General features: G+C 46.5%; 1 protein-coding gene across 1 annotated transcript; it reads left to right on the top strand.

Annotated features, from left to right (window-relative positions):
• Positions 1-7,747: 7,747 nt before the first annotated feature.
• CBLN2 (cerebellin 2 precursor) lies at positions 7,748-13,061 on the top strand. Its single transcript, XM_036823372.1, has 3 exons — positions 7,748-8,104; positions 10,988-11,107; positions 11,349-13,061. Exons 1-3 carry the CDS (start codon positions 7,748-7,750, stop codon positions 11,544-11,546), a joined length of 675 nt encoding a protein of 224 aa, XP_036679267.1. The 3' UTR covers positions 11,547-13,061.
• Positions 13,062-14,058: the final 997 nt, after the last annotated feature.

The raw sequence follows: 14,058 nt of genomic DNA, 5'->3' as shown, positions 1-14,058 counted from the left end.
CCTGGGTCAGTCATGTTGAAGAAGGTAAATGAGGAAGGTGGGCAGTGCGCAGCGAAGGACCACAGACGCCGTGTGTACATGATCAGAACCAGAATTCCGTGCCTGCTGGCTCACTGCCTGCTCAAATGACGGGGCAGCACATCATTCACTTTCAGGCAGAGAAACATTTCTTAAATATATCTGTTCCTGCACTCTGATCTCTGAGCAGAAGATAACCATATTTCTCTGAAAAACTTCTGATCAGCATAAAATGGCTCTTATAGTGGATTACATCAGAAGAACAGCTCCCAAGGGATAACCAGAGGTTCTTAGCTTGGGCGAGGTGCAACTCAGTGAAACAGTAGGCTTCACGTGATTCAGTATTAAAACACAAGAGTCCTATGAATGCTTACTTAATATTTATTTAAGATGCTCTATTTCCAAAGAATAGTCTCAGGATGAACAGTTACTATTGAGCATGGAATAATTAGTTATTGCTACCAAATAGTTTCTGAAACAACCACCAAAAGGCTGTATTCAGGTCTAGGCCGTGTTGGAGTTACATTTCCTCTGTGTTGGGCTTAAATATTCCCCCCACACAGTCCAGTTCACTGCAGCTACACGATAGAAAGACCTCCTGATTCTCAGGTCACTGAGGCGATGGAAGGTGGGTTAGCCTAGGTAGGCTAGGAGTTGGTGAGAAGGGGTCACTAAGGTATCTGCTGACTCTGAATCACCACATTCAGGTCTCACAGCTCCTGCAAACAGAACCTACCAGATGGTTCTTCCCTAAACTCCCAACTTTTCACTCCTTTAATTCCATCAGATCCTGTGATTTGTTGCTTTTTGAGGATGTAAACATGTCCTCTGGTAGGCACAAATAGCCTCTATCTTAAATGACAATTTGAAAATAAAACATATTTCAGAAGCTAAAATGGTTATATGCCTAGTATTCTTAAAAAGGGCTTAAAGATAGCTCCAGAATTTTGGGACTTAATTTGAACAATTACAAATACAACATGCTTTTCTAATTTTAATTCTTATAGGGGAACATTTGAGAGGGAAATACACATTGAGCCATCACCTCATAGAAAATTTCTGAAAGTACAAGGGAGCAACCAGTTTTGTTTTTTTTCTTACACATGCACGTTCTTATTCTGAAATTGGTTTCTAGGTAAAAATATATGATTTATGTCTCAAAATGTTCTGACTATAATGAGCCTTGAAAACACACATGTAGCTCATTCTAAAAGGAAAGTCACACAATTATACTATAAGAAAGAGCTTTTAAATAAATTTTTTAAAAAATCAGGAAATGCTTTAGCTACATGTTAATGATTCTTTGCTACTTTCTGAACCAATAGATTTTTTTTTTTTTTAGCAAGAGTTTGCAGAAGAAAGTTTCACCTAGCAATACTATGTATCTTTTATTGAGAAATAAGAGTTGACAAAAGGCGTCCTTGTTTATAAAGACTTCAGTTTTGATAGAATTACAATGACTGCCATTAGGCATTTGACCCAATTTGGTAAAGCAATAGAGACATTTCCTATCATAAAATAGAATAAATTAGATATTAGGATTATGTAAGACAATGAGACATAGCTGAAAAGAATCAAGATAAATTGTTTCTTTTCCAACCAAGAGCTTCTGTGTCTACTGGTGTACCATATTTCAAATATTAGAAGTCCATTAAGTTACTAATTTGCCTTGTATACTAATGCTAAGATATGCCTTGTTAAGAATCAAGGAGCATGAAACATTGGAGTAACAAGAAAATAGACTACTTTGTATATTTTCAATACCTTTGCCTCATAAAGTCTCATAAACCTTAATATTTACCCCCAAATAGATAACTAGACTATTTTTTTAAGTTTAAAGGGCATTCTAGAACCATAAAATGTATCCTTTTATAATAAGTTCATTTTGTAACATTGGAAAAATAGTATCACATTGTGGCCAAATGTTGCTCTGTATTTTATCGGTTTGCTAATAAAAGTAAAATAAAAACTTATATTTTTGAAGAATCTTCATTGAATGTCGAAATGAATGTCAGAAAAAATAGCTGGTATATGGTCTTTAATAGTTCAGTATGCTCTTTGAATGGCAGAAGTAATTTGTTTAGTGTAATACGACCACATAATGCAAACAGTTTTAACTGACTTGAATTCAGCTAACCTGGGATTTCTGTCAACAAATTTTTAGCTAATTTGACCAGATTATTATGATTTTTTAGTAATTTCAGTCAAAAATTACAAACCAGTTGCTTATATAGACAAACTTTTCTTGGTCTTCCTGTTGAACTGAATTAGAACTGGCTTCAAGTTTTAAAGACTTTTACTTATTTTGGTAATTCATCAGATTGAAGTGCCCACATAACACTGAGCATTTACACTTCACAATTTAGCACATATAACTTAAGGAGTGTGTAATATTTAGAATTATTTTCCACATCTTAATAATGTTCTAGAATAGCATTATGCCACATTGGAAATATATTTACTAATAATTTTAGAAAATTATATTTTTACTAAAGTAAGTAAAAATAGAACTGCCATGTGATCCAGCAATCCCACTCCTGGGTATACGTCCAAATAAAATGAAATCAGTATCTCGAAGAGATACCTGCACCCACATGTTCATGCAGCATTACTCACAATTGCCAAAATATGGAAACAACGTAAGTGTCCTTCAACAGATGAATGGATAAAGAAAATGTGGTATTTATACACAAGGGAATATTATTCAGCCATAAAAAGAAAGAAATACTGCCATTTGTGACAAAATGGATGAATCTGGAGGACCTTATGCTAAGTGAAATAAGCCAGACAAAGCCAAAACTATATACGTGGAATCTTAAAAACAAAACAAAACAAAAACAAAGCTGATTTCATAGAAACAGAAAATAGAATGGTGGTTAACATGGGCTGGGGGGGCATGGGGTGATGTAGGTCAAAGGGTACACATTTTCAGTATAAAATGTACAAGTTCTGAGGATCTAATTTACAGCATGGCGACTATAGCTAATAATACAGTATTGTATACTTAAAGGCGCGGAAAGTAGATCTTAAGCGTTCTCATCACGTAAATAAGAAAGAGGAAACTGTTAACTATGTGAAGTGATGGCTGTATTAAGTATCTTGATCTTGGTCATCATTCCACCATGGATATGTGTATCCAATCATCACACTGTACACTTTAAATACATACAATTATATTTGTCAATTATTCCCTAATAAAGTTAAATTTAAAGAACACTTTTTGTTTATTAATGCTTATATATTTATGTTTTAAGGTATGTATACAGCTTTCATGTCCAATATTATGAAATATATAGCATATCATATTTATCACATATTTATCTAGGATAAAATCATAAATATTATGCCTTAGTTTAAATAAGCAAGAAAAGACTATATTGCATGCTAAAGATGTTTTTCAGTGATGGGTTCTATCCAAAGAAAACAAATTTAAGCTCTATTAGAAATAAATACTTAGGACAAATGAAAGGAAGCGATCTTGAATTACCTTAGCCTCCCCCTCTCTCTTTTTTTTTTTTTTTTAACAATAGAATACCTTCCTCTTAGGTTCTAGGTGACCATATGTCTACTACAGGGTGATCGTGGGTGTTAAACTGTATGTTATATTCTAGATAAAGAAAATAGTGCACTAACACATAATAGATGCTCAGTCAACGGCTGATATTTTTATTGTCGATGGGGATGTCCCTACACTTAAGAGCATAGTCTACTGTTACAGTACTAAGGACAACAGTTTCTAGTAACAAGGAAATAAAATAGAAAAGGTAATCTCTGTGATAACTAGAAAACATGTTCACTTTTAAATTTTAGTTATATTCTGAAAGTCTTTCTAAGCAATAATGGACTAAAATTCCATCACAAAGAGACAACCTAAATGTCTCCTTATAGACAGAACAATCGCTCAATCAGTGAATAAATAATGTTCCACTTCTATATCAATCTGCTACTTTCACAATTATTAACTTCCTTCTAAAAATAATTTCAAGCCTAAATTTAAACCTAACCTGTTTTCCCCATCATACAAGAATACTTATTGCTTTCATTCCATAATTAAGTCCCCTATATAAAGTTTTACTTTTTATACAAGTTAGACATTTTCATTGCCTCATAGAAAAGAGGTTTGGTTTTATTCCCTCCAAAGGTGATGATCACGTGTGTTCGCATTTGCATTAGTCAAATGAAATGCTTATAGCATAACATTTAAGAATTGCTTAATAGAGATGCTATTTAAAGATGTATAGATGTGTGAGAGGTATTGTTACTTAATTAGCATCCCCAAATTGGTCTAATTTTCAGTCTAAGCTCACATTTCTTTCATAGATCTGGCGTCCCTTGCTATTTACGTTTGCACACAAACCCGTATTCTGTGTGGTGGAAGGATAGAGTTGTGCTTATTTTGACAATAAGAGATTGTGAAATTGATGCAACGTCGGAATAAAAATAGGAGAGTAAGAATCAACAATTTCCACTGTGTTAAACTCATACAAATGGTAACAAAATATGGTGGCTTTGAAAACGTTTCCTGACAAAGTCCAATACATCTGACCAGCAAGTTATAAAAATGTTGAAGCAAAGTACTTCGTTTTCAGCGAATATCCTTAGGGGGAGAATAGACTGGGGGGCTATTTTGTCCTATTTTGCATGTTAAGTAGAAAACATTTGGCTCAGAAGTTCTTTTAATCACATTTTTACTACCATACGAAATACCTTGTCTCAGGTAATAATATGCAATTCCGTTTTCACTGCGCCCCTGTCTTCCTACGCATCTATTTCGGCGGAACTGATGTGAAGTCAATTTCATCTCGCGCTCTTAGAGACGAGGCCTTGGCAGTTCTGAGGGAGAGAAGCCATGCCCCAGCCTATGGGAACGAAGGCCTTGAAAACCCCCTACCTGCAAAGCCCCACGTTATGGGCTGGGACCAGAACCCTGGCTGAAATCTTCAGACGAAAGAGGGTTAGGTGTGAAGTCTGGAGGAGTAAGCTATACGTTCATTCTGTTCTTCTGAACAGCACTGGCCCACTTACAGTTTATTTCTGAACAGCCTATCAGCAAAGGCATACTACGCAAGTCAAAGGACTAAGTTTTTTTTTTTTTTTTTAAACGACGTCTTTAGAAGTCGGGTTATAAAGAGAGTGTCCATTTAAATATTGTCTTTGTTTAAGGGCGGCATGGACTGTACAGCCCAGTGGTCCTTGCAAAGGTTTTGAAGACAATGATAAGCGACGATAACCTGACTGCAGCATAAATCATCCTGGCAGAGTCGTTAGAACAGCGAAGATCTGCAAAAGCAAGGGTGCGGCTTCATTCTCTCAGGGGCAGGGCACTGAAGGAGACCGGAAAGATCGTTTCCTGCTGCTACATTTTTGCAGAGGCCCGGACTGCTTTGGGGGGTCCAAGAAGACCATCGACGAGCCTTACCCGTGTCCGCGGGACTCCCCGGCTCTCCCCGAGCCCGCTGGCCCGCAGCCCGCGGCAGGGAGGCCCCAGCGCCCGTAGGTGGCGCCCCACGTCCGTGCTTGCGCTTCTCGCCCGCGCTGGGGGCGCAGCTCGGAAACCCGGCGCGTGTCCCCGGGTGGTGAGAGCTCAGAGCAGGCATTTCAATAACTAAGCGCTCAAGTGCCAGCGCGCCCCACCAGCCCCCAGGTTCAGGGGAGCAGAAGTAGAAACCCAGGCGGAGGCGCCCCTCTAATCCCTGCCCAAACCTGGCATTTCCCAAACCGGAGGTTCCGGAACCCCAGCTTTCACATCATTAAGATCCCAAGATTTTTCTCTTCATCCCAGTCCTCTTTTTTTTTTTTTTTTTTTTTTTTTACGAAAACTGCTTTCCCCACTAATTATGAAAGTGATCACGCTATTCAGGATTAAGACTTGGAGGGAATTTGGAAAAGAAAAGAAAGAATCGAGAAGAAGAGGCGCGACCGGCGCTCTTGAGGTTGCCTAATTTCTGAAAGAGAGGCGTCTGGGAGGATTTCGCGCTGGGTGTTCGGGTGAGAGCGGGACCGGGGCGGTGCGGGGCGCGCGCCCAGCCCGGGAGGGGGCAGCGCGCGGCGTCCTCGGGGCGTCCGCGGCGCTCGGCGGTGCGGTCCGGAGAGCGGAGGAGAGGCCGGCACTGAGCGGTGGCCGGCGGAGGGAGGCAGCAGCAGCGGGCGCGCCGGGCGCGAGGACCCCTCCGAGGCTGCGGGCCCGGGTGCGGTGCGGACGCGGGGCGGGACGCGCGGGGCGGAGCGGGGAGCGGAACGCGCCGGTGCGGGGCGCGGGCCGGCGCGGGAAAGCGGCGGGGCGGGGCGGCGCGGTTATTGGCCGAGCGCCGGGAGAAGGGGTCGCGCTCGGTGTCTCCTCCCGCCAGCTCCCGCTCGTCTTCTCCGAGCAGAACAAGTTCGCGGACCGCGGTGCTCGCCCATCATGGATGTTCCAGGTAACCCAGCCCGGCCCTGCCCTCCGCGCTCGGCGCGTTAACTGCATTCGTGCGTCTGTCTCAATGAGGACCATCGCGGGTCTGCGGCTGGGCGGAGAGAGAGCGGGAGAGAACATCGAAATCATTTTGTTCAGGGGCTGAGGAGGGAGGCTACCCGTCGGGAAACAACTTGTCTCTTCTTATAAGGACTATTTAGGCAGTTGGCTGAGTTGTTCGGCGACTGCGGGCGGTGAGGGGAGAGGTTTCTTTGCTTTTTGTTTCTCGCCTGGGTATTGGAGAGATATGTCTAGTTTAGCGGGGGAAGAAGGGGCCCAGTTACAAGTGCAGACGGGCGCGTAAGTTGGTAGAAAGCTGCAGAGGCTGCCTCCTGGCCGGGAGGAGAACAGCCTGGAGTCCGGAAACAAAAGCTGCACGATAAGCCAAGCTCGGGGTTCCCACCGCCGGAATCCTCTGGTCCTGCGCCAGAGAGAGGGATCCGAGGGGCTTCTCCAAAGGGGCTCGCTGCTGGCAGGGGGGGCGCTGGAAGTGGATGTTCGGTTTTAGGATTTCTCTCTCTTCTTTTCTGGTTTTTGTTTTTCCTCTTAATCTTATTCGCCCGAAGGAGCTTCCTGGGGATTTGTTCATGGGGTGGAAAACGGATAAGATCTTCACTAAATGGATTGCTTAAAAAAAAAAAAAAAAAAGTCTCTAGGTCGGAGAAATAGAGGATGAAAGGGAAAGCAGAGAAAGGAAAAAGGTTTCTTGGTGTGGCTTTAGAGAAAATGCCTCTGACATTAAAGCCATTAAGGCTTAGTGGATCTTTTTCTTTGCCTGTGTCTTGAGCCCTCCTTTGCCTTGGGCTGAATGGGCCGGGGTGGCGTTGACCGTGTCCCCGCGGGTGACCGGCCATGTCCCTATTGCCGAGGCCCTGCGGAATTGCGGGCCCCTTACCTGACCGCGCCCCCGGCGCGCGCCGCCCGGGAGCCCTCGGGGATGCCCTGGCCAGTGAGCCCCGGCGTTTCTCGGGACCTGTGTGCCAGTCGGGCTCTCCGCGGGGCAGTGCGAGGCACCGAGGGGGTGGCCTCCAGGGAGGGGGCCCGAGCGCCGCAGGGACCTGCTCCCCGCGCCTCCTCCCCACGCGGCTTCACCTCCCTGTCTCAGGGTTTGGGTTCTTTGCCCTGACAGGTCCGCTGGCGCCTTTCTTCTGAGGACGACCCCGGCCTTGACCATCAGCGCAGGGGACCGAGGCCAGAGGAGGGTACTCCCGGCCCCGCGCGTTCCCGCGCGCCCTCCCGCCCTCGCCGCGCCCCCGCGCGCCGCCCCCCGCAGCCCGGATGCCGGCGCCCGGCCGGGGCCCCCGCGGGCCGCCGCTGACCATGCCCGGGCGCCGGGGGGCGCTGCGCGAGCCGGCCGCCTGCGGCTCCGGCCTGGGGGCGGCGCTGGCCCTGCTGCTGCTGCTGCTGCCCGCCGGCTGCCCGGTGCGGGCTCAGAATGACACGGAGCCCATCGTGCTGGAGGGCAAGTGCCTGGTGGTGTGCGACTCCAGCCCGTCGGCGGACGGCGCCGTCACCTCCTCCCTGGGCATCTCCGTGCGCTCCGGCAGCGCCAAGGTGGCCTTCTCCGCCACGCGGAGCACCAACCACGAGCCGTCCGAGATGAGCAACCGCACCATGACCATCTACTTCGACCAGGTCAGCCGGCCGGCCTGCCCCTCGCCTCCCGCCCGGGGTGGGGAGGGCGGGGGGCCTGGGGGGCCGCCGGCCTCCGGGGCGTGGAGTTCCAGGCTCTCCCCTCCTCTCCGCCCTTTCTCCCTTCTCCAGTAAGCTCTCCTGTTCACATTGTAGCTCTTTTAGAACTAATCAGCTCAGTTGGCACTCGGGGGACCGAGAGTCCTGTAAAGCTAAGCGTCCCGTAGAGCCGAGAGAGCTGAAATAGATTTCCCGAAAGGACAGTGCACGTTTTGCTTTTCGCTGGGATGGGGGCCGTCCTTTGTGGGGGATGGCCTTCTGTCACCCCACTGGCCACTTAGAGACCGAGCGCATTTAAACTCTCCCCTCTCAGCCCGCGGCTTCTCCGAAGGTCTCAGCCAAGGCTCCGAAAATGTGTACCCACTGCTTATTTTGGAACGGACTGGGGAGAGGATGCTTGTCTTCAGAAAAATAAGTGGGGAAGAGTTGGGGGGGGGAAATAGCAGGTATGGTTATAGATAAACAAAACAAAACCGAGTGTGCTTATATGAATGCAATGTACGGTAAATACAATATACACAACGTAACATAAAATGCATATCGATGTCATACATGGCGTGCTTACACAAAGAAAACACAAAATGAAGAGCCATGACTTAAGTTGCTCTGGCCACTCAACTTCTCCCACTGGCTTCAAAGCAGAAGGGTCTGCGTATGATCAGCCTTTGGCAACGCCTCCTCTGGGTTGCTGCTGCCCAGGATTAGAGGTTGCCACCTTCCTCTGTGTCCTCCCTCCCCACCTTGGTTTCTGTTGTTTTTCAGAAACAAACAGGAAACATTAGAGTGGTTTCCAAACTTTACCTCACCGTTCCATTCCTTTTGCCAAAATGCTTCCCACACAGGGAGCTCGGGCTTACTGAGCACACTTGATTGAGTTCCTTTCTCTCTGTTAACCAACATGCATACCTGAGTGGTGACACATCTGCACACACCAAAGCCTCTTCTTAGGCCAGTGTCTTCATTTGCTTTAATCCTTGTTAAGGATTATGTACTTGAAATTTGGGGAGGGGTGTGTATAGGGCGTGTCTCTCTTTAATCTGTTTTTTTCTTACGAGACATAAATGTCTTTGATTTAATTATGTCCAACTAAAGCAGACAGTGAATTAGTTTTCACAGCATTTTTACATCTGCCCTTTCATTAGGGTGTCAGAAAAACTCTGTGACGTAGGCAGGCTAAGTAGTAGTAGGATTCTAATTTTATAGATGAGCAAACTATGACAGGGCAGATTACATGATGTTTCTCTGGTTCCCCAGTTAGGGAGTAACTGAAACTTGCTTTTCTGGGGCCAGTGGGTGTTCTTCCGTCTACAGCAGGGCCCTGAATTTACCAGTTTCCTGAATTAGAAATGGAGGTGCGAGAGTTGTGGTCGTTGAGTTGGGAGAAGCAGCGCTGAGGGCTTGGAGGGAGGAGGCTTTGTTCTTTTCTCAAGCCTCGTCAGGCAGACAGGAGCACAGCCTCGGAGGGCGGAGGACTCACATCCCGAAGCACATCGCCTTTAACGATAGAGCCCGAGTGTCTCCGAGCCCTGCAGTCGAGAGGCTGAATGAAGTACTGCTTGGAGCTCCTTGAAGAAGCTGGTGGGGCGCAGTTCCCAGCCATCCCGGCCGTTGTCAGTGGCACCCTGCCCGTTGCTCTGGGAGCTGTGTGTGATCCATCTGTAATGAGTGTGTACAAAATAACAGCAAAGGGTATGAGGCTGAAATGTATTTTCTGAACAGATGACAGGGTCTCTAATCTAGGATTTTGTTGCTGCTGGCTGTTCGTTTTAAAAGCTGGGAACACCAGGCGGGCCATTTTATTATTGTAATTGAGTTGTGCCTGTGTGTGTGAGAAGGAATGGGGACAGGTCCAGACAGAGGGGCCATATTCCACCTTGAACATCTGAAAGGGAATCTGTTCATAATGGGAGGGACCCTCCACTCTCCAAGTTCTGCTTATGACATCCTGACAAGTCTCATCCGTCTTTTATTTGAGAAATAGCACCTGGAGGGTCACGTGATTTTGTATCTCATGGCTCATTTTGTCATTATTCTCGCACCTTGCGGAGTTCCCACCATTTGAGCTGAGGGTGTCCAAGCTGCCTTTCCACTCTCCCTTTAGTTGTCCAAGCTTATTTGCATGACATCATAGCTCAGCTTAGGGAGCAGACACCTCACGTGGAGTAAAGTGAGGGGAAATGGGCGCAGCCAGTGTTTATGGACTGTGGTCTTTCACCCAGCAGCCTTTATTGAGCACCTACTGTGTGCTGCCGGCGGGGAGGGGCATGCCTGGGGCTGGGAAACAGAGAGGAAACCTCACACGGTCCGTCTGTTCTCTCCTAAAGCACACAGAGCTCGTCCCAAGCTTTATCTGACAGAAGTTATCTCACTGAGTTGGCCTCTTACGCCACAGCCCTTTCTCTGCCCATTCAGGACGGAGCTCTGTTTTGGTCCTCGCTTCACGTTCAAGTCCCCAGAATCCCACGGACCTCTGAACAGACTCAGTTACAGTGTGCCTACCGAGCTGATCGGCTTCCCCTGCCTTCTCTCAGCCCTGCCCACAGTAGCCACAATTTGCACCCACGTTTTCAACGCATAAATAAAATATACTCTAAAGCCATCCTTCTGAATTGCGATCCATTAGCATCCTTCGGAAATCAATTCCTCGGCAGGACGTTGCGCTCCGGGGCTGCCTCCTTCCTGGGGCGGCCTGGGCGCCCTGAGCAGGTGCTGCGGTGGTGCTTCAGCTCCTAAAGGGACGGGTGGGGGTGATTTTGTGAGTCTGACGGAAACACACGCGGAGGAGGGGCTTGCTCTGTGCGTGCTGTATCCCCTCTTCTTTTCCAGGTCTTAGTAAACATTGGCAACCATTTCGATCTCGCCTCCAGTATATTTGTAGCCCCGAGAAAAGGGATTTATAGCTTCAGCTTCCACGTGGTCAAAGTGTACAACAGACAAACCATCCAGGTGGGTCGCTCTGACAGCTGGACACTTTTGGCTCTGGAGGAATAGTTACACCCTCTGCGAGGCGGAGAGAACCAGGGACGGGGGCTCGCGGGGGCCTGGGCACCAGCTGAGTCCTCTGGGTCAGGACCCCGCATGGGTCCAGGTCCATGGCCAGGGTGGGGGGGAGGAGGGGGGGAGATGAGGACAAGTGGATGGAATGGGGTCCATCGTGGTCTGCTGAGCTTTACCCTCTGCCTCGCAGGTCAGTTTAATGCAGAACGGCTACCCGGTGATCTCCGCCTTCGCAGGGGACCAGGACGTCACCAGAGAAGCTGCCAGCAATGGTGTCCTGCTGCTGATGGAAAGAGAGGACAAAGTCCACCTCAAACTGGAGAGGGGCAACCTCATGGGAGGCTGGAAGTACTCCACGTTCTCGGGCTTCTTGGTTTTCCCTCTATGAACACAGAATCCCCGCCCCGCCCTGCCCCACCGATGATGGGGAAGTTGCCATCTGGACCCAGGAGTTCACCCTTCCTAACACCCCAAACTTGCCAGAACAGGACAGCTTGCTTCTAGCCTCCTCCGTCGGACTGTTGTGGTAGAAGCGTGATCGCCTTCGGGACCTCCAGTGTTTTCTTTGAATGTTGACCATGCCTCGGCAACCTGACCTCTAATTAGTTTTAGATGACAAGGTCTGAAGGAGAAATGAAATGACGGACCTGAGCAATTTGTACCTGCGATTGTAAAGTCGATATGGGATTTTATCACTGGGACCACTGACTTCTCTTCTTTTGTTTGTACCTGGTACCGCTGCCCCCGGAATGGCCCGCAGGCTGCAGGCTGGGTTCACAGCGAGAGCCCTGCCCATCACCACCGCCCGACAGTCCCTGAAACGTGTTCTCTGTGTGTCTGTTCAGCCTTAAGAAAAAGAATGGCTTCGCTTTCATGCCCTTTTCCTCCCCACCCCGGGTGGATGGAAGGACGTGGGAGGGGGAAGGGAACATTGTGTTAAGAAGTGCTTTATCCGGAGAAGCAAATTTTGCGCCATTGGACTGCCAGTTTTGTTTTGTATTGTTTGTGTATATGTGTGTGTGTGTGTGTGTGTGTGTGTTTTCCCCAAGAAACTACTTTTCTTCCCACACACAGCTCTCCGTCCACACCTCTGCTCTTATCTTTTGTGCTGGGGTGAGGAGAGAAAAATGTGTGCTGAATTCCTGGATGAGACCAAACAAGACAAAACAAAAAATGACTGTGTATTTTGTTTTGGAGGAGACCAAACCAAACAAAAGGTACCTGTAGAGCAAAGTGAAAATGACAAATGGACATTTCTGCTTATTCTTTCAAAGAGATTCTCTCAGAGGCACTTTTGGAACTAACAACCTGGATATTTTTTTTTTTTTTAATTTACATTCTGGAATACTTTAAGAGACTGATGTTCCTGGGTGGCCTGAATCATGTCAGATGGGCATGGAAGCTGTGATGATCAAGTCCCCGATCACATGGTTTCTTTGCTGAGCGCACCTGACTCTTCCAGGCAGCATGTTTTTGTTCATTTGGATCCACTTCTGGGTGAGCACACCGCGATCAGGTGCCTCAAAGTCGACGGGACCAACCAGTTCTTCCCCCATCGGGATCCTCTTCTGACCCACCAAGGCCAGAGGGTGTTGACACTCCCCTGGGAGCACCTGGCGGGAAGCCACCTGGAAATCGCAGCGGTTGAAGGTGTCGGCAGAGGTGCCCTAGAAGCACTTTCCCAAATCCTTGTTGTTTGGCACCTTGTACAACAATATTATTAAAACACAGCTGAGAGTTGATGGGTGCAGGATTCGAACGCCAAGGAAATGGCACTGATCCCAAAGCAATCAAAGAAGAGACCTCAAACCGGATGTTAATTTGTCCTTTGTGTAACAATGTAACCAAAACATTGGTGATAAAAAGTCATAATTTAAGATGCAGAATAAATGGGTTTGATGTCTGGCTTGCTGTCTCCCTGCACGTCGCCTCCCAACTCTCAAAATGTGTGTAAGGCAAGGCCAAGGATCAAGGGCGTGGGGAAGTTAAACCCATACTGTTTACTCTTTAGAAAACACACAGAAAAACACACACCGACATAGGCAGATCTAGCTTTGGGTCCAGATGGATATTGCACTCTTAAATATCTATTTTTCACACAGAAGGATTTGGGGGGAGGCATTATGTGAAAAAGACAGCATTCAAAAGGTTTGATGGAGAGGCAATCTGCTTTTATCACATTTAATCTTTGATGTAGTACAAGATCCAATCCAATATTTCAATCAGAGAACACAGATATACAAGAAACTGACCTTTGATGATCGCATCAGTTGTTTCTGAGATGTATGTGAGGGTGGGTTTCATTTTCAAATAAGAAATGCAGTGAGGATTCTACACATGAAAAAATATAGTTGGGCTAAGGGTGTAAGTTTTACTGGCCTTAGGTGAAGAGCGTAACAGGATGCAGAATTTAATTTGAATCAAAATGCTGTTACATTTTGTAAGGGAAACAAAGTATCAAAAAACATCAACCGAAAAGCATTTGGGATAGCTTGGCTCTGTGAGTAGAAGACATACTCCTGACAAGAGCATTATTTATTAATGCTGGTAACATACACAGCAGGATCATAGCTAAGATTTTTCTCTGTTTTATTGCCCGTAGCTATTTAGTCCTCTTTCCCTCATTTCCTCAACCTTATGTTCAGTTTAAAACAAAGAGCAAACCGTCCTCAGTGAGAGACAGTATAGCACGTCTGAGACTGAAAGACGTATGAGAAGTTGTTATTTTTATTGCTTACTAATTTGTAATAGACATTTCTTCGTAGTTATAAATTTATTACATATAGGTTGTCATTTGGGTATACTGTCTAATAAATAAGTTATTAAATTGAGCTATCTAAAAATAAAAGTATGTTTCAGGAGTTGATTTTATGTTAGGAAGGAAAACTTTATCACTTTTT

The sequence above is a fragment of the Balaenoptera musculus genome, chromosome 14 (assembly GCF_009873245.2).
Source record: "Balaenoptera musculus isolate JJ_BM4_2016_0621 chromosome 14, mBalMus1.pri.v3, whole genome shotgun sequence".
Taxonomy (NCBI): domain Eukaryota; kingdom Metazoa; phylum Chordata; class Mammalia; order Artiodactyla; family Balaenopteridae; genus Balaenoptera; species Balaenoptera musculus.
The sequence above is the reverse complement of the archived record's forward strand: the minus strand, read 5'-3'. Positions and strand labels throughout refer to the sequence as shown.